This window comes from Scleropages formosus, chromosome 23 (assembly GCF_900964775.1).
Source record: "Scleropages formosus chromosome 23, fSclFor1.1, whole genome shotgun sequence".
NCBI classification, from domain to species: Eukaryota; Metazoa; Chordata; class Actinopteri; order Osteoglossiformes; family Osteoglossidae; genus Scleropages; species Scleropages formosus.
The window spans coordinates 14605781-14633407 of NC_041828.1; the positions used below are offsets into that span (position 1 = coordinate 14605781).

A 27627-nucleotide genomic window follows, 5' to 3' on the forward strand; every position below is an offset into this window, starting at 1 on the left:
CCTCTTTTGCATCCATACTGCAGATACTGGCTCTGGCTTGAACATATTAGCCCATCTCTTCCTGTAGGGCTATTTAACATGATGGACAAGTATGTTTCCACTTAGGAACTTCAATGTCCTCCCAGTGCATACAGCCTGATCTGCAGCAGAGCTACACACTCCTGTTAGAGGTCAGGACCCTGTGAGCCAGGACAGATTGACCCTTAGCCAAAAAACAGATCAGCCATGTGCGAGAGCCCTTCCACTGGCCCGCAGCCTGTTTCGTCAGCTACCTGGTGGATGCGCCACCTGCACCACCTGGCATCCTAAAACGGGAACGATAACAAGGTAGAGATGGTTCCTGGCAGCGCTGGCAGCCGGATGGGACTGAACGCTCTCCTTCCATCCCTCCACAGACAGAAGACCCTGCCAGGGCTCACTAGCACTGGGACCATTTCGCTAAGCCAATGTCCTCAAGCAACAAATCTTTATTACAACAAATTGCCCCCAAAGGTATTTAAACTGATTTTTTCAACACCACTTAATGTGTTTTTACCTATTTTCCATATTTGCAAAGGAAAGACTTCTTTACTTGAAGAGTTCAAATAATAATGTGCTTAATTTTGTTACTGAGAACCCTAACATGTATTACTTTCTTACTCAGATAGTGAAAATGATTGTTTAATGCTATCCCCATGAATAATTTAAATAAATAATACCAAGCATATACAGTCACACATAACACTGTTTACATGGGACGTTTCACGACATTTTATTTGTATTACTTTTTAACGGTTTTCTCAAAGAAAATGAATGTATGTCATGCCTGTTTTACAACATGGAGTCAGATGTGGTTGAAAATACAAATCGTACATCTTGCCATTATTTTATTTAACAAATTCTTGCTCTATGAAAGTCTTTAAGAGTGGCTGAGCTAAACAAATCCGCCCTGTCCATCACTCACATGCCCTGGATATATTTCTAGATCGCATTTAGCATTAAATGTTTTATGTAAATACCATATGCAAAACATGACTTACATGAATGTCTAGTTTGACATTTTTCATTCCCTTAACTTCACTGGCTGATGTATTTCTGCATGCCTAATGTACAGTCTTAGACTTAAGATATGATATGGGAGTCAATAGCGACTGCCACTGGTAACAGCAACACTTATTTCAGTACCAGACAAAGGTGTTTATTCCCCACAGCTGCTTTCTTTGTGTTTCACTTTTGGACCGCAGGGTACTAAATTAGTACCATTATCCTCTGAATCTTGCTACTGGTTTTTAACCCTGTCTGAAGATGAACCTTGAGCTGCTCTTGTAAACTGGTTTAGGCATCATTTGAAAAAGTAAAGCTCAAACACGTCAATGTTCATAAAAAGGGAGACGTTCTGAAGTCTCTTCAAGTTTGTCACAGCTAATTCCCAGGTGCAGTGGTTCCTTTCCCCTCCTTTGAAATGTCGAGGACAGTGACCAGTTCTCAAGGGCCCTTGACATTTATGGATTTCTTGCCACTGACAGGCATAAAGATCGGTGTCCTCCCAAAGCAGTCCGAAGGGTCACACAGTCCTGGTGCCCCCACTGGCCCCCTAGGACCGGGGGCACCAGGGTTCCCGGGGCGTCCAGTGTCTCCACGGGCACCATCCCGTCCATCTTTCCCAATGCCAGGAACTCCAGGTGCACCTGCAAGAAATTCAAGATGAAAGATCTACACAGTTTTGGCTCCATCCATCCATCCATCCATCCATTTGTACGTTTTAAATTGTGGTTTTAATGATCTGAAATTTATCCATTCAGAACGTACAGTTCTTTCAGATACGGTGAAGCTTTCACAACTGTCAAAGGAAAAATACTGAACATACTGAATAATTTTGTCTAAAAAAGATAGATAGATAGATAGATAGATAGATAGATAGATAAAAGTAAGTACAATGAATTTGACATGGCGTACACACTTTCAGATACTGCATTTAACACTCATTACTTTGGACATTACAGAGACATTTTACATACACTACAGTTACACTTACAGCTGTACAGGGACTGTCGTATGGCTACTCAGTGTGAAAAAGAATGTTACCTGGGGGACCTGGCTGGCCTGGACTTCCTCGGATTCCTTCTCCTACATCTCCTTTCTCACCTTTGGCTCCAGTCTCACCTGTGGCAGAACAGATGAGGAGTGAAAAAGCAAACTTATAGATGAGGTAAGCACTGCTTTGCAAAGATGGATGGACAGACATATGCCATTTAGACAGACATAGACACGGAAATAATAATAAGTAAACTAAAATATGTACACTGTTCTTGGGTAAGTGCAGTTGGGCAGATCCCTTTGGACCCAAAGGCTGTAGTTTCAAATCCTTCTGTTGATGTAGTATCCTTAAGTAAGGTTCTTCCTCTCAATTGGTCCATTAAAAATTATCCAGCTGTACAAATGGATAAATAATCATAAGTATCTTAACAGCGTAAGTTGCTTTGGCAAGAAATGTCAGATAAATGTAGTTGTGTTAAATCAAACATATGCTGTGATTAAATTTTGGATAATTTGTACTCATCTGATAAAACATCTGCTTAGACAGTTTAGGTTTCCTCATGTATAAGCAGTGGCTCATTTGTAGCAACTCAACGGCTCTGCTTTGTGTCTCGGAGATTTCAGTATTTTCCGGGACTCTGACTCTGAATGCCACCCCCGTTTACTGCATCTCTTCCAGGCAATTGATGTGAAAACAATGTACTTTACACTGAGTGTCACCATCATGCTGGAAGGAAGGCAGACGCTGCAGCGTACTGTAATGTAGGAATAGCAATGTTCAGCTCACTTCTTTTTGAGGGACAAGGATGTCTTAAATAAGTCATTTGCAATGATAAATATTTAATGTATAAAACAGATAAAATGTTTTGCTCCTTTTCTATGTTGCTTTTTCGTTTCCTTTTCATTTATGCGTGCATGTATGTATGAATAAATGTTTTAGAAATTTGAAAGCAATATTTAATATTTATTAGATTTTCAAGGAGTGCAAGTGCATTTTAGAATTTAGTATTTCCTGAATTGAGCTAAAGCCTCTGTATCATTTAATATACGCAACGGAATCCTACGGTTCAACACATTCTTTAGCATTACCGTCCTACTTTTGTGAGTTTCTCCAACTTGATAGCCTTTTTGTTAAAAATGCAGTAAAGTCAAAGAAAATTTTGGATTTGTAATATGCTGGAGGACTGCTCCCCCACCCTCCCCCCTTTGACAACCTCAACTTGCATTCTATGGACTGCACCCATATACAAACCAGCCCTTTAAATTACACAGTTCACTGCTTCTTATATTCAATACTTGATCTGTTATATTAAATTAAATTGCGTCCCGTCCTGGGTGTGTCCCCTTCCCCCTCCGGCCTTACGCCCTGTGCTGCCGGGTAGGCTCCGGTTCCCCGTGACCCCGTACGGGACAAGCGGTTCTGAAAATGTGTGTGTGTGTGTGTGTGTTTTATTTGACTTCACATACCAAATACACAAACAGGGTAAAACTATGCATGCTGAACTCAGTCGTAATTGCTTATAACTCTCTTCAGTTTTTCAGTCTCCAAAAATCCTTTCAATGTATGTATGATCAGAGACAACCAGCCCACAGTTTTCTTCAATTTGTCATCTCTCCTCTCAAACCTTAATCTTCTTCAGAGCCTCACTGGTGCCTTTGTCTCCCTTTTGCTCATTACAATGACTAATATCTACAGCCTTTCTGACAACTTTCCTTCTCCTGCAGCTGTTCCGGAATCTTCCGCTGACTCACACATGTTTCTCCTCTGAGTCTTCTCTCTCCTCTCCTCCAGTGTTCTCCGTTTTTATAACTGTCACCTTCATGTTATTTGGACTTGATTTCTATGTTAATTCAGTAATTCTGGATCTCCCATGGCAGTTGACCAACTCAGTTTCATTCCATGGCCATTAAATATACTCATTCACTACATCAGAGGAATGTAACACACACTCATACAATCACACACAACAGGTGATTTAGAGTCCCCAGTTCACCTGAATGTGTGTCTTTGGACTGTGGGAAGCAGTAGAGGAACCTCATGAGAACATGGGGAGAACATGCAAACCCCATGTATATGTACTAAACCTGATTCAAACCCTAGCCAGTGAATTGTGCCCTGCTGCATCCTGGGTGCAACTTAATGCATGCATCCTTACCCTTCTGTCCAGGTACTCCATGGAACCCCGGTGGCCCTTGGAGACCTGTTGAACCCCTTTGCCCAGGAACACCAGCTGTACCAGCAGGGCCAGATGGTCCTGGAGGACCTGGGGGTCCCATGGGTCCTGGGCTTCCTGGAGCTCCTATGGCCGCTGGCATTTTCAGGGCAGCTTTTTTAAACTCTGCTAATTGTGCTGGACAAGAAATAATATAAATAATGTACAAAAGAACAATAATCAATGGTTAGAGACAGGAACCATGAAAAGAGTAACACTGGATAAAATTAGAATGGCACCTTCGACGATGCTGCTGCAGATCTCGTGGATTTTGTGGTCGCTGACTTTGGGACCCTGTCCATGGGAATGAAAAGAAACACAAGAACAACTCTTGTCCAGTTCATTGGGTGCTTTCATAAATCAAAGCAAGTTAAAGCACATCCCAAAAGGGCAAGGATTTGTTCTAACAAGGCTGTGAACCGGTTTATTCCACTTAATGTCTTGACCAAACCAATCAAACTTATCTTCTGAGCCCTGAGAGATATCAGGAGTATTTCTGAGAAACCTCCTGGACCAAGTGTTCCTGGATGAGTGGAATAACCTGTTTCTAAAAAAAAAAACTTTTCTCTCATATGTATTGGCTATATACAGTACTTGGGCACCTAAGTCATAATGTGGTACTCACAGGTAAGCCACGGGGTCCTGGGGGCCCAGGAATACCCCTCTCCCCTTCCAGTCCCCGGGGGCCCATGGGCCCACTCATCCCTGTGTGTCCTGGCTGGCCTGGCATCCCATCTGGACCTTTAGATCCCCTTTCTCCTTTAGCTCCAGGCTACAAGACATAACAGCATGTCAAAAACAATTAATTTCACAGTCAACTCATAGGTCCAATTAGTTGAAGATCCAGTTTGTCAGCAGTGACAGATGCTCATTGTACCTCTCCTGTGAGCCCAGGAATGCCGGCAGGACCCTGTTAAAACAGAAAAGTTAGACTACCATTTGAGATGGAAAGGGCAGTCCGTTCACTGGGGATACACAAAAATACAAGTAACAAGCAGCACAAAATAAGCATTAAGTAGCACAAGTTTTAAGAAACATGGTACAACTGTTATATTATTACATACACACTGTATGTTTGAGGGGATGGGATCTATTTAATTGTCACCTATAGCTGATGTTTTATTTCATTCTACTGATTAACACAGAGAAACCCATATTACTGGTGTTATAGTTTGAACCTACAATCATGTGCATCATATTGGAAGAAAGTATGCTGCTATTATGAAACTGACAAAAGTAAATATACCAGTAAAAAGTACAAATGTATAATTCAATGAGGCCCACTGTAATTTTATGTTTTCACATTATGTCATGTTTTCAATTATGGCACAGCAAATAATTATAGAATACACTGATTTGTATTCTTCAAGTTGCAGCTAATTCTCCCTGCAGCACTGTTTCAACGTGAGATTCAGAGCGACCTACCTTTTCGCCTCTTGGTCCTGGTTTTCCAACAGCACCTGGGGTACCCTGCGTATAAATTGAAAACTGCTATGAGCACATTACAGGGGCTTGGCAATGTGGACCCTATAAAATATGGATGTCAACTGAAGAAAGCAGTGCGGAATTAAATCATAATTTATTGACAGGTATCGTGCCTCTCTGGAAGGAGATATGAAGTTATTATACAGAAGAATTCAGTATAATTCATTGACAGGCTTTTCCTGGAGATTCAACTAAAAAATTAAACATGATTCAAGTGACACTAATGAAAGCCCTGTGTGAACTTGTTTATCTTCATGGTACTGATGGAGGGGGCAGTGAAATTAACACGGGGTGGAGTCAAAGGCAAGCAAGGGGTGGGGCAGAATTGAACACAAAGACAGGTTGCACAAATATAATGTGGATCTTAGCCAGGAATAAACTGGAAAGTAAATTAATGTCTTCATACAGGCCATAAAACTTTAATTAATTGTTTGACTTTTTTCACAGCAAGCCTACACTGCATAGAATATAAAAATGTCTGTTAACAGGGCTTTTGTTTTTTTATAACATATCATCTTTGTCTGCTTTAACAAAAACAGTTAATTAAACTTACATGAACACACAGGCTTGTAAAGTTAGGCAGCGTCTTGCTTTTATTAATTAATAATTCATGTATAATAACACCTTTCACGGTACTGTTGGCAAGTGTCTAATTTAAGACAGAGCAATAACTCAGTAAAATTTCATTTCATTAAAGCTATCACTAATCAATATGGGAGGTGGGTGCAGCGGTACAGCAGGTTTGACCGGGTCCTGCTTTCTGGTGAGTCTGGGGTTTGAGTCCCGCTTGGGGTGCCTTGCAATGGACTGGCGTCCTGTCCTGGGTGTGTCCCCTTCCCCCTCAGCCTTGAGCCCTGTATTGCTGGGTTAGGCTCCGGTTTGTCAGGACCCCCCTTGGGACAAGCGGTTTCAGACAGTGTGTGTGTGTGTGTGTGTGTGTGTGTGTGTGTGTGTGTGTGTGTGTGATCATTATGGATATAGTGCTAAGGACACGTCATTGGATTTAACTCTGATGATTCATGGTACAGTTGCATCATTATACCTCATTTCCTTTTGGTCCAACGGGACCAGCTGGGCCCTAAAATGAAAGAAGGGAAATTCACATTAGTAGAAAAGTGGAAGTGAGGCCATGGAATCACATCTTTTAATTATATGCAGTAAAGTACTTTACTTCAAAGATCTGTTGTTTTGTCAGAGGATGCTAATATAAAATAAAAAATATAAAAACTATTCAGTCCAAAAAACTTCATGCAATATGCAAATATCAAACTTTTATACAAGTACATAAATTCCATTTGAAATACAAAGATATTGATAAGCAATTAAAATTTCCAGGTAACTTAAAGAAACATTTTAAAGATGATACTGCATATATGCATGAGAATGTAATTCGTATGACTATGACATTTCGGAAGGAAGAGTCAGGTCTCACCATGTCTCCTTTTTGTCCTGTGTGTCCTTTGATTCCACGGAGACCCACGTCGCCCTTGCTCCCTTTATCACCCTAGCAGGGGACATGTGCAATGAGGAAGTGTTTCCAAAGCACATTAACACATGTCAACAGACCTCCAGAGGTGTGAAGAAACACTCCCAAGGAGCATTCTCACCTGGGGTCCAGGAAGGCCCGGCGGACCGACAGGTCCTGGCTTTCCAGGGTCACCCTTGGGGAAACATACCGTTTATTAATGTAACACTCACTGTTACATCAACTTGTGCCATTGGAGGGCTGTTGCACTGCTGGACCAGTGGGTCTAGGATCTCGAACAAATGTGTTCTCGCTTGTGTAAAGCTATCATTCGGGATTATTAAAAATGGCAACACGTTAATGGAATATCAACATACGGTAGATCCCTTCGCTCCTGGAATTCCGTTTTCACCCGCTGCGCCGTCTGCTCCCTGAAGGATTTTGAAATATTTAAACTCATAGCAGCTTCTGCATACATCCATTCACGCTGCTCTCATTCATAATTTATGGTGATGAATAAAAAGAAATGGTCTACGGCAGTGCTAGCTGCACGTTACCAAGGTAGGAAACCTAGATCTCACAGGCCGTGCTCACCGGTTTACCAGGAGGCCCTGGGGGGCCCATAGCTCCATCAGCCCCGGGCTCCCCCTGCAATGACACAAGTCACAGTGTGAGCACACAAGTTCAGGGCCCATTTGGCATCGTTGTCAGTGCCAGGCATTCTTCTTGTTGACATGTCAGAGACACTGCACCCAGCAGAGAAGTCCCGATGTTTTCAACCCCTTTTTCTACCCTCAGCTTTACTGGATGTCAGCTGAAACATTTTGGAGCCTGTGCTATCATTCATCACACTCTGAGCATCATTTATCTGATGATACATTACCTTTTCTCCCAGAGGACCCATCAACCCCTGCTTCCCGGGCAACCCCTAGACAGACAGCAAACAAGATCTGCTCAGCAAACTGTTCCAGGTGCACCTAGCAACAACATTTCTCACAGATTGTTTTCTCTTTAGATAGGGGGTGTGGTGGTGCGGTGGTGCGGTGGTGCGGTGGGTTGGACCACAGTCCTGCTCTCTGGTGGGTCTGGGGTTCAAGTCCTGTTTGGGGTGCTTTGTGATGGACTGATGTCCTGTCCTGGGTGTGTCCTCTCCCCCTCCGTCCTTATGCCCTGTGTTACCGGGTAGGCTCCAGTTCCCCGTGACCCCGTATGGGACGTGTGTGTTTTCTCTTTAAATGGCAGTTTTTGTTTACAAAGTAAATAATTCATATGTGCTATTGGTTGCACATGTTATATTCAATACATGAACAGCTCTGAACAAGTTTGTTTAGCAGACAACTGTGTGCAAAACTGACTTAGAAATAATCAATTAATAAATAAATGGGAGAAAATAATTTAGCACGGAGGAGCACCGCAAACGCGAAACAATTGAATTGAATTCTGGGAAAAATGTAGAGTGTTCAACCGCTGGGGGGACTCGCGGGGAAAATAAGGGGGTGACCATATTTGCTAGTGGGGGAGAAAGGAAAAGCCTGTAGGTGCTAAGCAGCCAGAGAAGAGTAGCTTGCGTTAAAGGCCCTTGAGGAAAGGGGGTCCATGGACCAAGAGTATATTTCCCGGTGTGCTGATGATCTAATAAGTGTTTGTATTGAACACTGTCTGTGTGTCTTTTTTTGCCCCAACTCAACCCAGAACACTGTGTGCCACAGTATTAATGATTGTGTGGCTGCTCTACAGTATTTGTGATTCTGTTGTAAGGCATTTGGAGCTTTTATTGTTTTATTACAATTTTTTGTTATTTGCAACACATTAAGACTGAGTCACAGCAATAGAGACAGAAACTATACACATATGAAACTAAAATACCTCCACATACACAAACCAAAGGTGAGCGGCTACAACATTTCACAGGTGCGATCATGCAACGCTACCTACGAAGTTCCGGAAGAGCGCTTAGACATTCCAGAATTCATAACAATTATCGTTCAGTTAAAATGTTAATTTTTCTAGGTATCTTTTGATTTTTATTTATTTATTTTTTGGCACAGAGAGAACCCGTGATTGTTAGAGGACGTATATAAATGAACGTCTCCAAATGAAATGCGCCTTATCTGGCTGGTCATGCCTTTTTTCTTTTTTATGAATTGCGATGGCCAAACAGTAACGTTCCTTATGCGGTACCTTCTGGTGAAAAGCGTCAGTCTGAGCTCAGAGCGTGAAGATGACTTTAATGACAGTGAGACTCACAGCTGACTGAGAGCCTTGAACACCAGCAGGGGCTCGGAGCACACGCACTCCTGTGATGAGACGCTGATATGACTCGCTGGGCCACATCTCAATTCACGGCACCTGTTGCACCTCCATACTTTTGTCTTCTGCAGCTGTTTGTCACATATTAAAAATAGCTGCACATCCTCACTTTGTAGATGACACAAAGCAGAGAACTTCCGCAGCAAACTCTTAAGTTGTTGACGGTATGCGTCTGCTTTTCCCCCACACCGCTTGTATGATAAACAGCAGATTGCCCTGTTCACTGAGATGCTCCAGCTGCTCTCCTCACTTCAAACCGCTGCCTTCATGTGTTAATGAGCGATGATGTCAACTTTCTGAATAGACGATGACTAAGTCTCCAGGAAGAACGTTTCTTTCGACAATGCCATTGACTTCCTCAGAGCAGCAGTGCTGTCTGGATGATTGTATATTTTTATGTAGATGAAGTTTGTCACACTACACTTTTTTGTTCTTAAATTCCCATATGCTATGGCTCACACACACATGAATTAGTATATTGTGTTAGTACAAAAATATCTGTTGTTATTTACTTCTATCTCCTGCATTAGGACCTATAAGGAAGAACATTAATGGTCCTACATTGTAAGAAAAGCAACATAGAATGTAATTAATCACCCATTCATACATATTGTCTGAACCGCTTGTTCCATATGGGATCACGGGGACTCGGAGCCTAACCCGGCAACTCAGGGCGTAAGGCTGAAGGGGGAGGGGACACACCCAGGACGGGAAGCCAATCCGTTGCAAGGGACCCCAAGCGGGACCCGAACCCCAGACCCACTGGAGAGCAGGACCTGGTCCAACCCACTGCGCCCCCATTCATACAGCAGGGTAAATTTTATTAGGGCAATTCAGGACACGTACCTTGGTCCAAGGGATTACAGTGAGAGTGAGATTCAAGCCTTGATCCTCTGAGTGGTGGCTCTGGCACTATGCTACCTGCTTTCCCCAGTGGGTATTGCAGCATCATTCTTTTAATTCTGTTTAATATTACTATTCTATGTATTCTTCACTTTGCAGACATTTTTTATGTTTTGTACATTTAATTATGTTTATAATTTAAATTAATCATCCTGTTAAAGTTCTTTTTTAATGGGAACTTAATTACTGAAAGAATATTAATGAAATGTACTCACCGGAATTCCGACAAGACCCCTTATACCTATAGACCCAGGCAAACCAGGCTCTCCCTTTCAGAAAGCAAAGCAGAAGTACATCAAGGAACGCATTTCACAAGGATAACAAATATTTGGCCGCAGACAGTGTCGCGTTAGCACATACGATGTTCTCAGGCAACATGTACGATATGTGGTACAGTACAAAGCAGGTGGGAAACTCTGGTTTCCTGAAGAACTCTGAAGGTTAGATGTGTACCTTGACACCATCCTGCCCGGGTACTCCATCTCTGCCATCTTTACCTGGGTCTCCCTTAAAGAACAATCGCTCATTATAAACTGCAGTGCTCTGACACTTGAATTAAGTTTTCACCACATTTCTGCTTCAGGGGGATGAATAAATCTAATAGGACAAATCTAATATTGGGTTCTTTGCCATTACATAGATGTACTTGTTCAGTCAATACAAGAAACTGAAATATTGTAATCTGTTGTGACAAATGTAATTCCAAAACGATTTTGTAATAAATTCAGAGTGAAATCACGTTCAGCTTACCTGTTCCCCTTTCTGACCCGGGAGGCCCTGCTCCCCAGGAGAACCAATTGGACCCTGTGAAGAACACACAGAATTTAGCATCAGAACTCGGGCTCCCAATGATCTCATTTGTAAAAATGACGGATTTCTGCTATGCAAAACGCTCACTTGGTCACCCTTAGGGCCTTCCAAACCCTGACGTCCTCGAGTTCCTTCCAGGCCCTGCAGCAAAGCACACGACACACCGGATTAAACAAAGGCACCTTTTATCAATACAAATGAAGCAATGTTTACAACAGCTGCAGAGATCCATTAAACTGATTTACACTGAAAGTTACAAATAGTAAAAAAATAATAAGGAATTATTAACATTTGAATTTTTACTGTGGTATGATCTGCCATGTGGTAATTCGTCATCTGAAAAGTACAATTTTACTTACAGGAGGACCAGGAGGTCCAGTTGGTCCAGGAATTCCATTGAATCCTGGTGGTCCCTACATGTATAAAGGAACGAATGACAGCCGATTAGTCCTAGACAATCAAGGTCTGTTGATCTTAAATGTATCAGTATATCAATATATTACAGCATATAATAGAATAACATCAGAATACTACAAAATACATGTTAAACATTACAATATATCGCAATTAATGTATAACATACATTATATTTGTCTTGGTACTAAAAAAGTATTAATCGGTGTGTTAGATTTCATGTTTATAATATGGCAATATACAGTACGTTTGTTTCATAGTGGATCCTTCTTCATTTAAATTAACATTGGCTTTATTGCATCTGAAAATTGGCTTTGGTAAGTGCAAAAAAAAAAGAGTCATCTCTGTGTTTAATACAGCGTGTCCCAAAACACTCAAGACAAACAACTGGTTTAACTGGGGAAGCTACAGTATAATAAAAAGGAACAACGGACAGGTGTGTGTACTTAATGCTCTATGCTGACACGGTGCTCCTGGTAAACACAGTATAACCAATGGCAAATACAAAGGAAAATATACAGGTCTTCCAAGAAAATAGAACATTTCAAGATAATTTTATACGTACCCTGTCACCTTTATCGCCAGAGGTGCCAGGATAGCCTATGGGTCCCCTTTGTCCCTGAAAAACAGGTCAAGTTTTTATTATTATCTTGTTGCTTAGCAACACATTTGTCCAAAATTATTTAAAATTTCACCATCACTACAGCAGGATAAATAACTGGAATTATTCAGGTTTAGTACCTTGGTCAAGTGCTTCTTGAAACTTTCAAATGCTTAACCCTGACTCTACTTACTGGCCCACCTCTTCAGACAAAAATTTTCATTTTCAGTGTTTAAATGAAGACAAACACAAAATAACACAGAGTAATAGAGGATGGCTGGTTATGGACTCAAGAGGAAGGACACAAACCTCGCTCCCTGTACGCCCTGGTAGGCCCTGGACCCCTGATGGTCCTGGCTCTCCCTTTGACAGAACCCAACAGAATCCATTATTAACACAAGGCATCTCGGTTTTCGATGTAACATGGGTGGACTGCAGAAGCACTGGGTCAGTCTCATGAACTTTAAAGCAGAACAGGTGAGAGAACTGTCTGTTACAGTAATGAGAATCATTAGTATTTTGCTCACATTGTTGCCAGCTATAATGATGCAGCAAAAATTTTGCTCATATCGTCTTGGGCCCTTTGATTTCTTTCAAAATGATTAATCATTTTATTTAACTTCCTTACGGTTTTCAAAAAGAGCCCGTTACAGTGATGAGAACCCGTGGAGTAGTAGGAGATACAGAAAAACCAGAGGTGGTACGAAAAACAAACAGAAAAAAAATTTAGCTCATATTGTCTTCATCTTTAATCTTGGCTACTTATGAGGCATCAAGAAAGAATGAAACTGTTTATTTAAACCTTGTCTGTAACTGTGACTTGAACAAATGTAATGGTAATGAGAATTGTGTCCAGATGCCATCATTTCACATAAAATGTTTTTATTTGTTACAGTGGATTGAGATTTTTAACAATATTTATGAATTCTTTCACATTTTTAGCAAGAATATTATGTGGGGTGCTTTACAAAACCATGTACATTTGATTATAGATTTATTAAATCTGGACAAGTTACATTAATGAAATTTTTAATACAAATGTGTTTATATATTTTAATATTAAATACATTTCTAATATTAAATTTTATATTTAAAAAAGTAAAGGCTCATAATACAAATACGTCTTTCAAGTGGTGTTGAAGACTGGCACCACCAGACATCATTTATCACTGGTCCATGGGACTGGCCCCATTGCTATTATTTGGGCAATGCAGACTTCACTAGCTGGAGGGAAGACGTGAGACATTTTTAAAATGTTGAGGAGCGTAATGGAAGTATTACATTATTAGTAATATCAACATTCATTTAGATGACACCTTTATCCAAGGCAGCTTGCAGTGTTAGCGAAGCAACTTTACGATGATTTATCCATTCTTACTGCATTCATTCAAGACAGGCTGCTTGATAGAGTTACTAGAGCAGGAGGAGGGATTCAGACCAGGAACCTTCAGATTTTCAGGGTGACAATCGTAATTACGACACAGCCTGTTACTCTGCCAATAGACATTTCTAGTAAGTGCAGTACATCTCAACTGTGCTGAGGCTCCCAAAATGTATTAAATACATTTCTGCAATTCCGGTATCATAATTCTTGGTACAAAGCTGGTTACACCTTTTGTCCAGGGCGTCCAGGTTCACCGGGGGGGCCCTGATTGCCTTTGTGACCCTAGAAATAACAATATTTATCACCGTCTATAAACTGATACATAAGCAATCAGTTCTGCAACTTCTGTAAGTTCAAGGTTATTAATAATTATTGTTTAAATGTTTAACTGAATATGATGATTAACTGTTCCTTTGGGTATGAAACAAGAATACCTTCATTCCTGGAACACCTGGATTTCCCTGAGGTCCAGCTGGACAAGCTGCTTGGCACTAAAAAAAATATCATGAACATATTTCAGTTCTGAAGGTTGTTTAAAATGTGAATGCTGTCACAGAGTGTCTGTGAGACTGCACGTATTTTATATGTGTTGAATACCAATACCAGAGAAAAGAAAAATACACTCACAAAATCCCCACTGGCCTCTGTGTTGGTGATACCAGGTGGTCCCTGAGACAGAGTCAGAGAAAAGTTGGTGACTTTAAAAAGACACCCGAAGAAAGAAATATCCAAAATGTGAGTGTTTCATCCATCCTATTATGTGAGGTAAACTATCACTCCATTCTATACAATTAACAGAATCTAGTGCTGATAAATGTAATGGGAAAAATTAATAATCAGACTCATAAATGACTCATAAATGGCTCAGATAGTGTAAATTAAATGTGAAGCATTTTAAAGAATAGCAGGTTTTGGTGCTTACTGAAGGCCCTGGGGGTCCAGGAGGGCCAGGAGGTCCTGCTGGTCCAAGACCACCCCTTGGTCCAGGTGGACCCTGTACAATGTAAGGAATAACTATTATCTCAAGGTTCACATTACAGTTGACCCTTGCACAACACGGGTTTGAACTGTGTGGGTCCTCTTATATGTGGATTTTTTTCAATAAATATACTGGAACATTTTTTGGAGATTTGCGACAATTTGAAAAAACTGGCAGACGAACCGCGTAGCCCATAAATATCAGAAAAATTAAGAAAGAGTTAGGTATGTCATGAATGAATAAAATATAAGTAGATACTAGTCTTTTTCATCATTCATTACCATAAAATATACACATAATATGTATAACATCTACAGTGTTTTCTATCAAATAAGACAATATTGATGTAGGTACTGACAGACAGACAGACAATTCATCTTGTAAACAGATGACATAAAATTACGGTATCAATAAATACGGTAGAGTACTGTAAATGGATTTTCTCTTCCTTATGATTTTCTTAATAACATTTTCTTGTCTCTAGCTTACTTTATTGTAAGAATACAGTATATAATACACACACACACACACACACACACACACACACACAGTTTCAGAACCACTTGTCCCATACAGGGTCGCGGGGGAACCGGAGCCTACCCGATAACACAGGGCGTAAGGCCGGAGGGGGAGGGGACACGCCCAGGACGGAACGCCAGTCCGGTATATAATACATATAACATTAAAAAAATATGTGTTAATCGACTGTTTACGTTATCGGTAAGGCTTCCGGTCAACACTAGGCTGTTAGTAGTTAGAGTTTTTACGGAGTCGAAAGTTATACGTGGATTTTCGGCTGCATGGGGGTCGGTGCCCCTAACTCACGCGTTGTGAACTGTACATTGCTAATTCACACAGGTGAAATGAATCCTAAGCTTACAGAGTTTAGACCCATTTTTCTGGCTTGATATTCTAAGTGGAGCATTTCAGGATAATTTCCTTACTAGGGAACCACAGCAGAAGAAGGCTATGGGACTTAAGGCAACAACAGGTTGCGGTCTCATATCCTTAACCACTGTTGCATTTTTGGTTAAATACAACGATTATTTGTGTCGTCAAGAAATATGAAGCAACGAAACTGTAGCTGTGTCACTAAGTGGTAATACTAATGCTACATCTCAAAAAATGTTTAATAGACCAACTGTAAGAATAATGCTAACCTCAGGTCCGATGTTTCCAGAATCTCCTGGCTCCCCGGGGGTCCCAGGTGGACCCTGGACATGCCATAAAGGACACAGTCAAAAGCCATCAGTAGCACCGCTGGCCTGATAAAAGCTGTCTATATTCAAAGGCAGTACTGAAGTATAACCTTCTGTAACTCAGTTCCACCAGCTGGGTTTCAAGATAAAAGATCCCCCGCAAACAGATGGTCAGAGATGACAGGCATTTTCATAACTGCATAAGTCATAAAAACATCTGGCCAAGTCAAAACATAAAAAATAACCACTGACTCTTCAGCACATTTTAAGTATGTGCTGAAAAGTAGGAATAACTACATCTAAAATGTTACTACACAATATAACTTACCCAGTAAATGAATTTAATGAATAATATTTGTTTAAATAATAGGGCTTACATGTCGTAAGGATTTAGAGGAATGGAAGAAACTGCTGTTGAAGAAGTCCTTGACATTGTAGTCTAGAAGACCTAAGGTGCTAACCATAACTGCATCTCAGCAATAATATCTTCAGTAAAAGAAAGAAATCCTATTGAATGTCAGCAATGGTGGAAAAGGAGATAGTGATTGCTTTTTAGTACATACCGGAGGTCCAACAATGGCAGGCCCCTGTTAACAAATAGACAAAAATATGGTTGGAAACATCAAGTTATCAATTCTATATGATAGTGATTAAAAGGGTAAAAGGGTAAGGGTATTAATTGTTTATACAACTACAACAAGTCCATCCATCCATCCATCCATCCATCCATAACCGTTTGTCTGATGCAGGGCTGTGGTGACTTGAAGACAGTCCTAGAAGTATACGGCATGAGGCAGAACAGGGCAATCTCACACACACACACACACACACACACACACACACACACACACACACACACACACACACACACACGCACACGCACACACACACATTATGGGCAATTTAGAGTCACCAATCGATCTGAAGCACATGTCTTTCGAATGTGTGAGGAAACCAGGGAACCTGAAGGAAACCTAAACAAACATGGGGAGAAAATAAAAATTCCATACAAACTGAACCAGATTCAAATAGATATCTGAACCAAGAGCCCAGGAGCTGTCAAGCACCAGTGCTATTAGCTGTGCCAACATGCCATGCACAATACAAGCATAATATCTATTAAGATAACAATTGTTATGGAACTTTAAGGATGGTAGAGGATGAACATGATGGTTCTTGAACCGATGACTAACACTGTTATGAGAACAAACTGAAGAAGTTGGCTTTTGTTTCAGGAACATACTCCTTTGTGCCCTTGTTCTCTGGATCATCATCCAAATGGGTGCAGCAAGGAGCTGAATGTGAGATAACAAAAACTTACGGGGGGGCCAGGAGAGCCTGGAAAGCCAGGAAGTCCCTGCGATAAGGTATAAAACAACAAAACCATTTGTTCTGTAATGAAAAAGGGCTAACAGAACATAACAATACACACAAGAGCTAGATATCTTAATGACCTATGAAACTGCACAGATTTGAGCCCTCAGTGTACAGAACAGAATCCACTGCTGCTGTGATGATATCACATTGAAATCAGGATGTTGGGCAGCATTATACAATTAAAGCCTTGATACAATCCATCTGAAACAGCCTTACTTCTGAAACCTTGAATAATCCAATCAACAAAGGCTTAATATCATTTGCTAATTTCAGCATCCACAACAGCAATAACATTTATAGAACAAGTTGCATGTGTAAATGTAAGTCCAAAGCCAGGTAATAAATAAAAAAAAAAGGTGGGTAAGAAAGGAGATATTAACTTACTCTCTCACCAACTGGGCCTCTAGGTCCCATTGGCCCAGGTGATCCCTTCACAAATGAGGAAATCAAGAATGTACACATAAATATGATTTCTTTATTCATGGTGTGTCTATGTGTATAAATTTAAGAGCATTCATCTTTTAAAAGTTGTTTTCACTTGATTTCATTAATTAATATTAATGTGTTTATAGCTTGTTTTAAGAATTATTGAATTTTTCTATCTATAGCTTTGTAGTATATCTAATATCACAGTTTAAGTTGTGATGTTATAGAAGCTGTTATTTAGACTGAGATTTAGATTTTGTGGCTGAGATTTATGGAATAAGGAGGAAGGATGAAGGATATGTCTTTTGTGGTGGGAGTCTTCTTTGTAGAAGTGTGTACGGTTGCTCTTTTTAATAAACCTGTTTTAAAATATTATCCCTCTCTGAGCAGTGCCAGCATTAAAGTAAACCAACTTCCACCCTGTTGAGCCTTGTATTTACACTGGTGGTAGCAGTGGGATTCAAACTCATACCACCAAAATTTACATATGCAATACTGTGTGTATGTGTGTGAGAGTGTGTGTTGCACTGTCTTTCCAGCGACCTTTTTTTGTGTGGGCTACTGTAGCTGAGTGTAGGTTTGTTTCACCCCTACAGATGTATGGGTTTGCTGCAGAAGGAAAACCTCTGATGGACAGGGGTCTTACGGTGGGTCCTGGAAGTCCGGGGAGTCCCCGCTGCCCTGGCAAACCGATTTCACCTTTCTCCCCTTTGCTGCCCTGAGTCACACAAAACACAAATCATTTTATCACCAGGGTGCATCGCCCACCACCGTTGCCAGGATACCGTGGTGCATCAGCAGTCAACTTTCGATCAATTAAAGCTGTGCAGACGCCAAACTCGTTTTCCTGTATCTCTTCTGGTCAGACAGGTAATCAGCCAGCAGCTGAAAGGAAGCACAAGCCTATTTATATCAAGGGGAAATAACTGCACTTAAATAGTCTGTTTACTCCTACCAATGTATCTTGATAACTGTAATAATAAGTGCAGTTTGAGCATCACTGTGGAAAGCTCTGGGTCAACAAGTATTGCAGAAGAGTTTGTACTTACAGGAGCTCCAGGAGTTCCTGGCTGACCTGGGAGGCCCTGTGAAACAGAACAGCAATCCATTACTAATACACTCAATGTCAGTGAAAATAATTGCAAGCCATTTTTTTGCTGTTTCACTGCACAGCAAGTATCCATAGTGACATATAAATTCATTCATGAGTTTAATTAATTTGCTCAGCTGTATATTTTAATGCTAGAGGTACTGAAAGCACTAACCTATTATGCCCTTAACCAACCCGGCCTCTCATGAATCTATAACTTTTGCCAAATCTGTGATTACATACTACATATACTGTATATATATATATATGTATTCTTTTCTGAGGTGCATCAAGAAGTATTCAGACAACTGGAGCCAAACATAGTTTAATTTTGTCCATAAACTTGTACATAGGTAGCTGTAGGGAGGTGGTGAAACGGTGCAATTATTCTGACACTTACATCTCGTCCGTCTCTGCCAGCTTCTCCCTGCGGGCCACGGGGCCCTTCTGGGCCCTGGGGACCTGGAAGGCCTGGGATTGGTTTTGGATCAGGCTACGAAATGAGAACCCATGCTCTTAGCGCAAATGCTCAATCGCCATTAAGACAGCTAAGAAATACTGTGTTTGGATGAGTAAATCATGGAATAAGACTAGCATCTGTGTCGAGGTTTGGGGAATGAATATTCCAGTTATTTACAGCTCCTTCGGGGGAAAGACATACAGTGAAAAATTGCATTCACAAAGATTTGAAGGTTGTTTATCACATACTTCAGAAAAAATGATCACTGGTCCATTGACTCCAATATTTTCATTTGCTTACAAAGACTTCTTGCAAACGATGCTGTGTAAATAAATAATCTATCAATATTATACTGTTTCACAGATTATTACTGTGTTCTACAAAATTAAGCCACAATAAGACAGTAAAAGGTGATTTTATGGGGATTGTTAAACTCGGGGGTTTCTGCTGCACAACATATGAAAACAGTAGAAAAAAATGTGAATTATAGTCAAAGCTGACCCAGATAAACCCGGCTGAGTGCATCACCAGCCAATATGTAACCTATCATGACTGAAGCGATAAGACAGGCTCTGTGTCTACCACAAAGGTTGAATCCCGCCGTTGCTGAATTATTCAGATCACCTTGACATGGAAGAAAAGAATGGATTCAGGTGAGCTAGAAAGTGATGGAATGCTGCAGATGTCAACATGAAGAGGTAATTAAAAAAGCGAACAGTGATATTTTCACCATCATGTCAACATATGAAGCATGTACTGTACACTATGAACTGCAGCAAAAGTAAAATGTTACTTTCCCCGCAGTTCTCTTTGCATGTTATACACTGGGCTAATATAGCCCGTAATAGTTTTAATCCACTTACGAAAATATCACCGTGGCCAAAATGTGATCATTAAATATCACGAGTTATGACCCACTTTGCATATGTTATTTATAGAGACTTTATTTGATACTAAGCTGTTCTCTGGTAGCAGGTCAGGTGGAAAACGTGTGGGGAATTTTCCAGGACAGAAATGTATTATGGAACTTTGTCTTTGCGACAGTCTTGCATCTTCCTCAATATGTACTTTTTGTTATACCTAATATTGTTGACATCTGCACATCCAGAAGGCATGAAATATAAGCGTGCCATGCTAAAAATATAGATTTAAAATGAGTTCAGATTAGTTTCTGGGTTAGCAATGATTTTTGTCATCAGGCTTTTTATGTGCATTCCCCCATTTGAAATGTTAGAAAAATTTAGTCTAAATCAAGTAAATCACAGGAGCTGTTGAACTGGGATCACATTGACTGTGTAGTATTATACGAATTTACTTGTAATTTGCTTTATACAGAATATAGACAGTCTTCAGAGAATCAACAGAACTTTCAGTTGTTCCAAACTGTAGCACTGCCCACAACACTTTGCTTGGTCGAAAGTATGAGGTTAAATCCAGCATCAAGATGGGGAAAAAAAAATAAATCAGGAAAAAGAATATAAGTTTGAATTTTAAACTTAAAAATAAATACCTCAGCATTTGGAAACATCTGAAGAAGCAGGAGAAAAAAGGAGATAAATGTAGCGTTAGTAAAAAAAAATGGCACCCCTGACACCGAGGTAGTCTGAAAGAGCACACCAGGTCCAAAACAATGGCAGTAAGACAAACATGCTTCCTGATATAGTGGCCTCATTTCCTTAGTCCAGCGTGTGAATGTGTACAATCCAGGGCACACCACACCTCAGGACTTTCAGAGAAAATCAGGTAACATCCTTCCCAGTATGCCTCTCAAACAGGATGATCCCAGTATCCTCTTTTCCAACAGCAGGGGCAAGAAAGATATTATAATGTGCTCATATACGTGTATAGAACGTAAAAATGTAACCCTCAACTTCAGCCAGAACAAGTCGCTCCTTTTGAACTGCAGTAGCAGGGGACAAAGCTGTGCCCCTCTATGTGTAACACACACACGTAACTTCACAGGGCCCCAAATTCTAGCTCAGGATAGCCAAAGTTGGACAGACACATGACATTCGTGTGGACAGAAACAGATGTCAGGCGGAACTAAGAAAGGTAACCGTAACAGATCACACCTGGGGGGGGGTGGTGTAATATATCTGTACAAGCCCATAAATTTGTTTCAAGCTGCTTTGACTTAATTAGCAATATACTGCATCGGGTGGAATGTGATGGTGCAGACGTTTTCAATTTAATGAGTGCTGTTTTAAAATTACAAAACATTTCATGATTATTCCAGATATCGTACTGTGCTGTTCTGCTCAGATTTAGCCTAAAGTGTCTTTTTTTTTCCCCCACATCATCACTATTTTCTGCTTTCGAGTTTTTCCAGCACTGTTGTTTATCGTTCAAAGTAATAAATGCATGAGGGATTTCAAGGAAAGGAAGGAAATAATGCTGTTTACCTCTGGTTGTGGCAATTCAGAACAGCTCTCTCTTTGGGCCCTCTTAGGGTCACAGTGAATCAGCATCCACTGGAGCTCAAACTGAAAGAGACAAAACCATTAACAGTGTTTCCTCACCACTCAAAGCTCCTTCACCTTTCTAACATGACCTGCTGCTCCTGAGGGACCTCACCACCACAGATGAGTTTGGATCGGCATCCAGCCGCCCAATGAGGGTGTCCCCTTCCGTATTGATTAAGTCTTTGCCCTTAATAGGCTTGCTGTCCACCGGCTGGCAATCCACGTAGAGGGTCACCTGGTCCCACTCCACACCCACCATGACCTTGTGCCACTTGGTGTTGAAGAGGACTGACAGTCCTGGGAAGGTGACGGTCTGTAGCTGACCATCCATGCCGATCAGGAAGAACTCCAAGGCCTGCTGGTCTCCATTGAGTCGGAGGCCAGCCTGCTTCCGCCCATCCTCATCCACCACCTGCCAGATGTTCCACACCTTGTTCACTGTATTCTTCATCATTCGGAACGTAGTCATGAAGGAGTATTCATCTGGAAAGCCTCGTGGGAAGTTCAACCTGGAGAATACAATGGAAGAAACAACTTCAAGAGTGTCAAAGTCTTGCATTATTGTTTTTCTGCCATCATCATCATCATCATATACCGAACATGCATATTTAAGAGAGAGCAGAAATTGACCTTGGGCTCAGATGCGGTAAATATGGATTTACTACTTTGTAAGTATACAGTGACATTAGCTAGGATTGAGCTCATTCAAATTACCACGCATTCCTAGATTTCCAACAATTGTAAGCTGTTCCTTAAATGAGAGGAACTATAAAATGTTGCCATAAATTCTTACTGCAAAATATTTAAAACAGAGCATATTCTCTCTGTGTATCATAATCCTAAAATATCAGAATGTGGAGTTTATGGATGCTGCAAGATTGTTTGACTCTTTTGTCACACCGAGTAGCTTTTTAACTGTTATCTTGTGCAATAAACAAACAGGAAATATAAAAGAAAAATTTACTTGTTTATTCTTCGGGCATGGATGTACGGTAAATATCAGACGCATAATCAGAAGAACGGAGATCACTCTTGCCAAAACAAAAAGCTTCTGCAAATGTGCGAAGACCTGATCCATCGTACAAGAACGAAGCTAATGGAGACTTTAATGTTCAAATGCAATTTTGGTCTCTAATTAACATGCACACATGCAAATGCAATATAGATTTATGATTTCAAAGAAACGGTGTCTCCTCTGCTTCCCATTACGTAGCGAATTGAGAACAGCACGTGGTAACTGAGCACTCAGCAGAACATATCAATTAAAATGTCCTGACAGCACGGATTTCTTCCCCGTCTGCTTCTCACTGTTTGTTAACAAGCAAAGGTCTCAACGGGTGGGATATTTATAGATGGATGCTGCAGCCAGCTTTTACCATCTTGTAAATGGATCAAGGCACACCAATAAAAAAAGAAGTTTCCTGTAACCCAGTAAAGTAAATGAGGGCCACTTTCTGGCATCCCATAATCCAAAAAAAAGTGCACTTGGTTCTCCTTTGTGGATCTAAACTGTATTCTGTACCTGCATTATTCCCCTTGAAACTGAAGCATGTGGTATCAAAATTTAAGGCATAAACAGCGACACTGGGTGACACTGCAAAGCAGGACGTGGCCATCTGTGACACCGAAATAAATGACATGAATGGGAGATGTCTGTTTTATTTATTATTTGATATTACTTGACAAGTTCATTATGAAATACAGAGGTGAGGTAGAATGATGTGCAGCAGATGGTACATTGTTTCAAAGAGCATTTTGTGCTTTGAGTACTAAAAATGTATCATTATCATTTATGAAATGCGTGTGGCTTAAATTAGAAGCTAAAGAAACTGAATTTTTTTTCTCACTCTGGTCTTGGGTTCCTTATAATTTTATGCATTCGAAAGTTACCGCAAAACTGAGACATGTTCGAAAACAAGACCTTTCATGTTCCTTTTTTCTCCGATACACAGTACCCCCCACAAGACATAATGAAACTGAAGGGGGAAAAAAAAGCAAGAAAGTGCAGTGAGATATGTCTGGTCATGCTCTGAGATGAAAATGCTGAGGGCTGATCTGTGAAGTCCCTTTAGCTGAGACTGCTAATGGGTTCTGGCTTGTTTTCCCCGCCAAAAACCAACACCTGCCCTCGAACCTGTAATAATGAAACACCTGCGAAGGACCACTTACCTCGTCGGAATTTGAAATTTGGCCTCCCGGTCGAGCCTGTACGCCACTTGAAGTGGCGTCGAACCCTCTACCTTCTTCACTCCTTTCAGTGGAATGATGTCCAGCTGGAACTGCGTGATCAAATCAAAACCTTGAGGAGACACAGAGGATTGTGGGATTGTTGTGAGACTCTCCAAATGTCGTGCAGCGAAGGAACAGTGTACACCATCATTTGGATAGTAACTTTTTTCCTTTTTAGAGATGTCCCATTGCCTAGGTCTGCAGTTTATGGGTTGCACACTATCAATTTGGTTAAAGATTTCATAATGAAATGGGTAACTCCTTCAACCAGCACAATACTGTTACAATTCTCAACAAGTACTCAACCTAGTGTGTAAATGGCAGGAAGAAACTACTTAATTATTGTACAGTTGTGAGCAGTGGCAACGACCGCTAAGTGATGGCATTGAATTTTCTATTGTATTCTGCATAATATTATATGCTACTCTGAATTCCTTATAGCAGCCCTGTACAAGACTATACAAAATTTATGTTACATTTTCCTTCTCCCTGTTTGTCATACAAATTTCCTACATCCGGCTATATGTCTGTACTGTAAAGTATTAGAACTACCGCAAGCAATATAGACTGAATGCTGTGCATTTTTAAGCAGCCCTGCCAGTCAGTTTGGTATGCAATTAACATCTTGCTGAGTCTAACTTGTTCCTTGCTGCTTTTGGCTGTCTTAAGCAAACTCTCTTTAATTTGCTTTACTTGAGACCAATAAAGTTGGACGTATCAAAGAAAACCACATTTTGAAGAAATAAAAACAAGGTGCTGCTTTTTTCTTCACAGGGACCTCGCTGAGCGAGTCAGGTTTGTTTATTGGTGTTTTCAGGTTTTTTTGCTTTTGCAGAGCAACATTTTTTGGCTTCTATTTTAAATATGAAGTGCTGAAAGACGGAAAAAAAATTAAAAAAAAAAAAAAATGTTAATAAATTTTTGATCTGTTTTGTTTTGCCAGAAATCGATGCTTGTCACAAGTCGTCTGAAAAATAGTTTTTTCTAAACATGGAATAAAAAAACAAAATGTGTTATCCAGTCTTTACCTGGAAGGTCATCCTGTCCATTTCTCATGGGCGGGCAGACTGTGTCCCCATCCAGCCGACTGAGATCGAGCTCTGAAAATAAACAAGCAAGTGGTTGCTTTTTTTACATGACTTTTATAATCCATGGCCCGTCACATAACACAACATGGCCTTTCAGGAGGTTAATAAGGAGAAGGACATATACAAAGCGAACTGTAACTACATGGATTTATGGGCGACTACAGTCTTGACTTCTTCATCCGAAGAAATCTACATGACTTCCAACCCTCTGTGGTAAGAATTCCTTTTCAAAGCTTCTCTGACTGTATAAGTAGTGGAGTAATGCAACAAGGCCCCTGACGATACTCAGATCTTCCATTACAGATAATGCCTCTCATACACAAGTAATGCCCTATGTCTTCTGCTACTGAAACAACGTATTAGAAAATAAATTCTTAACTGCGATGCTCGAATATTGCAAAGAGTAACGAGGAGAAAATGGAGCGAGCGTACACCTTCATTGATATGCCTGTAAATTACATCATTTTGAGAAATCAGGGAAAACGGAATACTGACGGACATGTCTGGGTTTTGATAATGGAATACTTACGTGGCTATCTGGAACTGCCGATGTCAATGTTTGGACAAATGTTCTAAAAATTGCACGAGAATAACCACTCTCCCTCTTCAAGCATTTCTTGTAAGCGTTTAACCATGTGATTAAACAAATTACTGTCTTAAACTGTCTGTAGACCAAATTAATTTCACTTGATGATTTAATGATAGCACTAAACTCTGCGAAACCTCCCCAGAGATGGAGCTGCCACCAGCAGCTGTCACCCTTCCCAGATTGGGGACCACCGCAGGCCCTAATCCCCAACATGAGCCAAAGGAGGTCTGCCAAAAGCAGACGTCTAAGGGACCCCTGCTGCTGTTTCACCACCCTGTGAGTAACTGCTGTCCTGCTTTCATGAGGATTCCCCATGGAACTGGTCTTGCTAATGATGAACTATATTCTGGGCTATAAGAAAGGACCTTGGCTGCAGCATGTCCTCTGAGATATGGGTCCCAACACTGAGAAGTTCAGGCAGCCTATGGGATATGTCCATGAGCAAAGCCATAGCTTCACACACTTGAGCAGCCTTCATCATGCTCATTAGTTTCGTTATGCCAGAGGTCAACCAGCAGAGGGTTTTGAATTAAAAGACAGTTTGATATTGATTGAAAGGCAACAAAAAGCAGAGACTAAGTCTGAAAGAGCTCTAAAAATGCAATTCCAAAGTCTCCGGTTCAATTCCACATTCCTGCTGCTATGCCCTTGATTACAGGCAGTTACTATGAATTACTCCAATTAGAATTACCTGCTATGTAAAGGAGGGACTAATTGTAAAGTTGCTTATCTTACATTCTATTGTGTAAAAAATAACAATAATGGCAATGACTTATTTGAAGAGTAATGAAAACCACAACATTTCTTATGGCTAATCATATTCCCTGTGCTAGATTTCTGCTGAGACAGATACATTCTAGCATCTAAAGTCAGCCATAAAAGTGAGCGACAGGTTGTGTATAAGGATATAGTATGATAATTCTGCCATAGAGCAGTGTTTTAAGAATGAAATATGCGTAGTGAACTTGAAGGTACTAAGCACCTATTGCCAACTGAGTAAATTGATCATTTCTCTGTATGAGTCTGCTGAGCAAATGTTGTATGAGAGAGAAAGAAACTTTATATGTACAGTTAAATTTATGGAAAGTTGGTAGGAGTCAAAAGCATTTAAGAAAAGTAATAAAACCATAATTACCTGAGTCAGCAAGTCATTCTGTGGTTTGAAACCTGTGGTTTGTTTAAAACCTAACATGTGGCTCTCTGGTAGTTTTACTGAACCACACAAAAAAATGCCACAAATGGGTTCAGTGCATGCTGATTAAATTAGAATAATGTAAAATCAATTGGACAATAATATAAATGCAAAAACTTGGCTGTATTTTCAATACCTGAAATAGTTCTAAATCTCTTCAGCTACACCATCGCAGAGGCTATATAGGGTTTATGTTTATTATGGCAAAAACAAATGCCAGCTTATGTAGTAACCTGCTCTCTGAACTTCCAGCATACGACATCTTTAACATTACTCATTAAGGAACTGAAGATACAGAAAGACAAAGCCAAAGCAATCTCTATGGGCTTCTTGGAGAAGGAACCTGACCAAGATGAGAACAACTATAAGCAATGGCACCAAGAAACACTCTGGTACTGTAACTGCTTAAATATAATATTAATAAATGCAGCTGGAATTTGAGGTGAACTTACGGCCCAGCACAGAGGTGCAAAGTAGGGAAAGAAGGACCAGGCAGGCCGAGGGGAGCAGATGACACGATGGACTCCTGTGCAAATGGAGACAGGAAGACACTTGCTAGAAAAGCAGAGACTACATGCAGCTTGTCTGGATTCATGGATTTATGAGACTGTTAACTATTGTTTGACATACAGCAATATGAAAAATAATATTTGCCCCCTTTCAATTCTGTGGTTTACGTATTAGGGCATCATGCACTGTCATCTAGTCCGAACCGTAGACAAATCAAACCTCATATGACAAATAACGCATAGCACATTTTACTTGGTCTGTAGAGAACCAACCAAAAAAATAAATTTACACACAGTGTGCAACGAAATAAGTTCAGTACATAATTCAATAGTTTGCAGAGGCCCCTTGAGCAGCAGTAACTTGAAGCAATGATTTCATGCATGAGTTTCAGTCTCTTACACCATAGTGGAGGATCTGTGGCCCAT

At 40.5% G+C, this 27627-nt stretch overlaps 1 protein-coding gene across 1 annotated transcript; it reads right to left on the reverse strand.

Moving 5' to 3' along the window:
- Positions 1-1464: 1464 nt before the first annotated feature.
- Positions 1465-27627, reverse strand: col9a1c (collagen, type IX, alpha 1c). Its single transcript, XM_029248507.1, has 38 exons — positions 27602-27627; positions 27145-27218; positions 24852-24923; positions 23764-23893; positions 21707-22103; positions 21535-21615; positions 20643-20660; positions 19073-19165; positions 18632-18667; positions 18229-18300; positions 17541-17585; positions 17101-17136; positions 16343-16366; positions 15741-15794; positions 14524-14595; positions 14229-14270; positions 14036-14092; positions 13830-13883; positions 12527-12580; positions 12182-12235; positions 11562-11615; positions 11290-11343; positions 11143-11196; positions 10846-10899; positions 10608-10661; positions 8063-8107; positions 7774-7827; positions 7557-7610; positions 7322-7375; positions 7147-7218; positions 6757-6792; positions 5655-5699; positions 5107-5139; positions 4855-5001; positions 4469-4523; positions 4173-4367; positions 2065-2142; positions 1465-1667 (listed from the first exon to the last, which is right to left on the reverse strand). The coding sequence occupies exons 1-38, from the start codon at positions 27625-27627 to the stop codon at positions 1465-1467; spliced, it is 2832 nt and encodes a 943-aa protein (XP_029104340.1).

Excerpts from the sequence above, each read along its gene's own strand:
- col9a1c (XM_029248507.1), bottom strand. The coding sequence starts at position 27,627 with ATGGGCCACAGATCCTCCACTATGGT. Across the intron at positions 27,219-27,601 it reads CACAGATCCTCCACTATGGT|GAGTCCATCGTGTCATCTGC; the intron begins GTAAGAGACTGA and ends CCATTTGCACAG. Across the intron at positions 21,616-21,706 it reads ATCCAAACTCATCTGTGGTG|TTTGAGCTCCAGTGGATGCT; the intron begins GTGAGGTCCCTC and ends TGTCTCTTTCAG.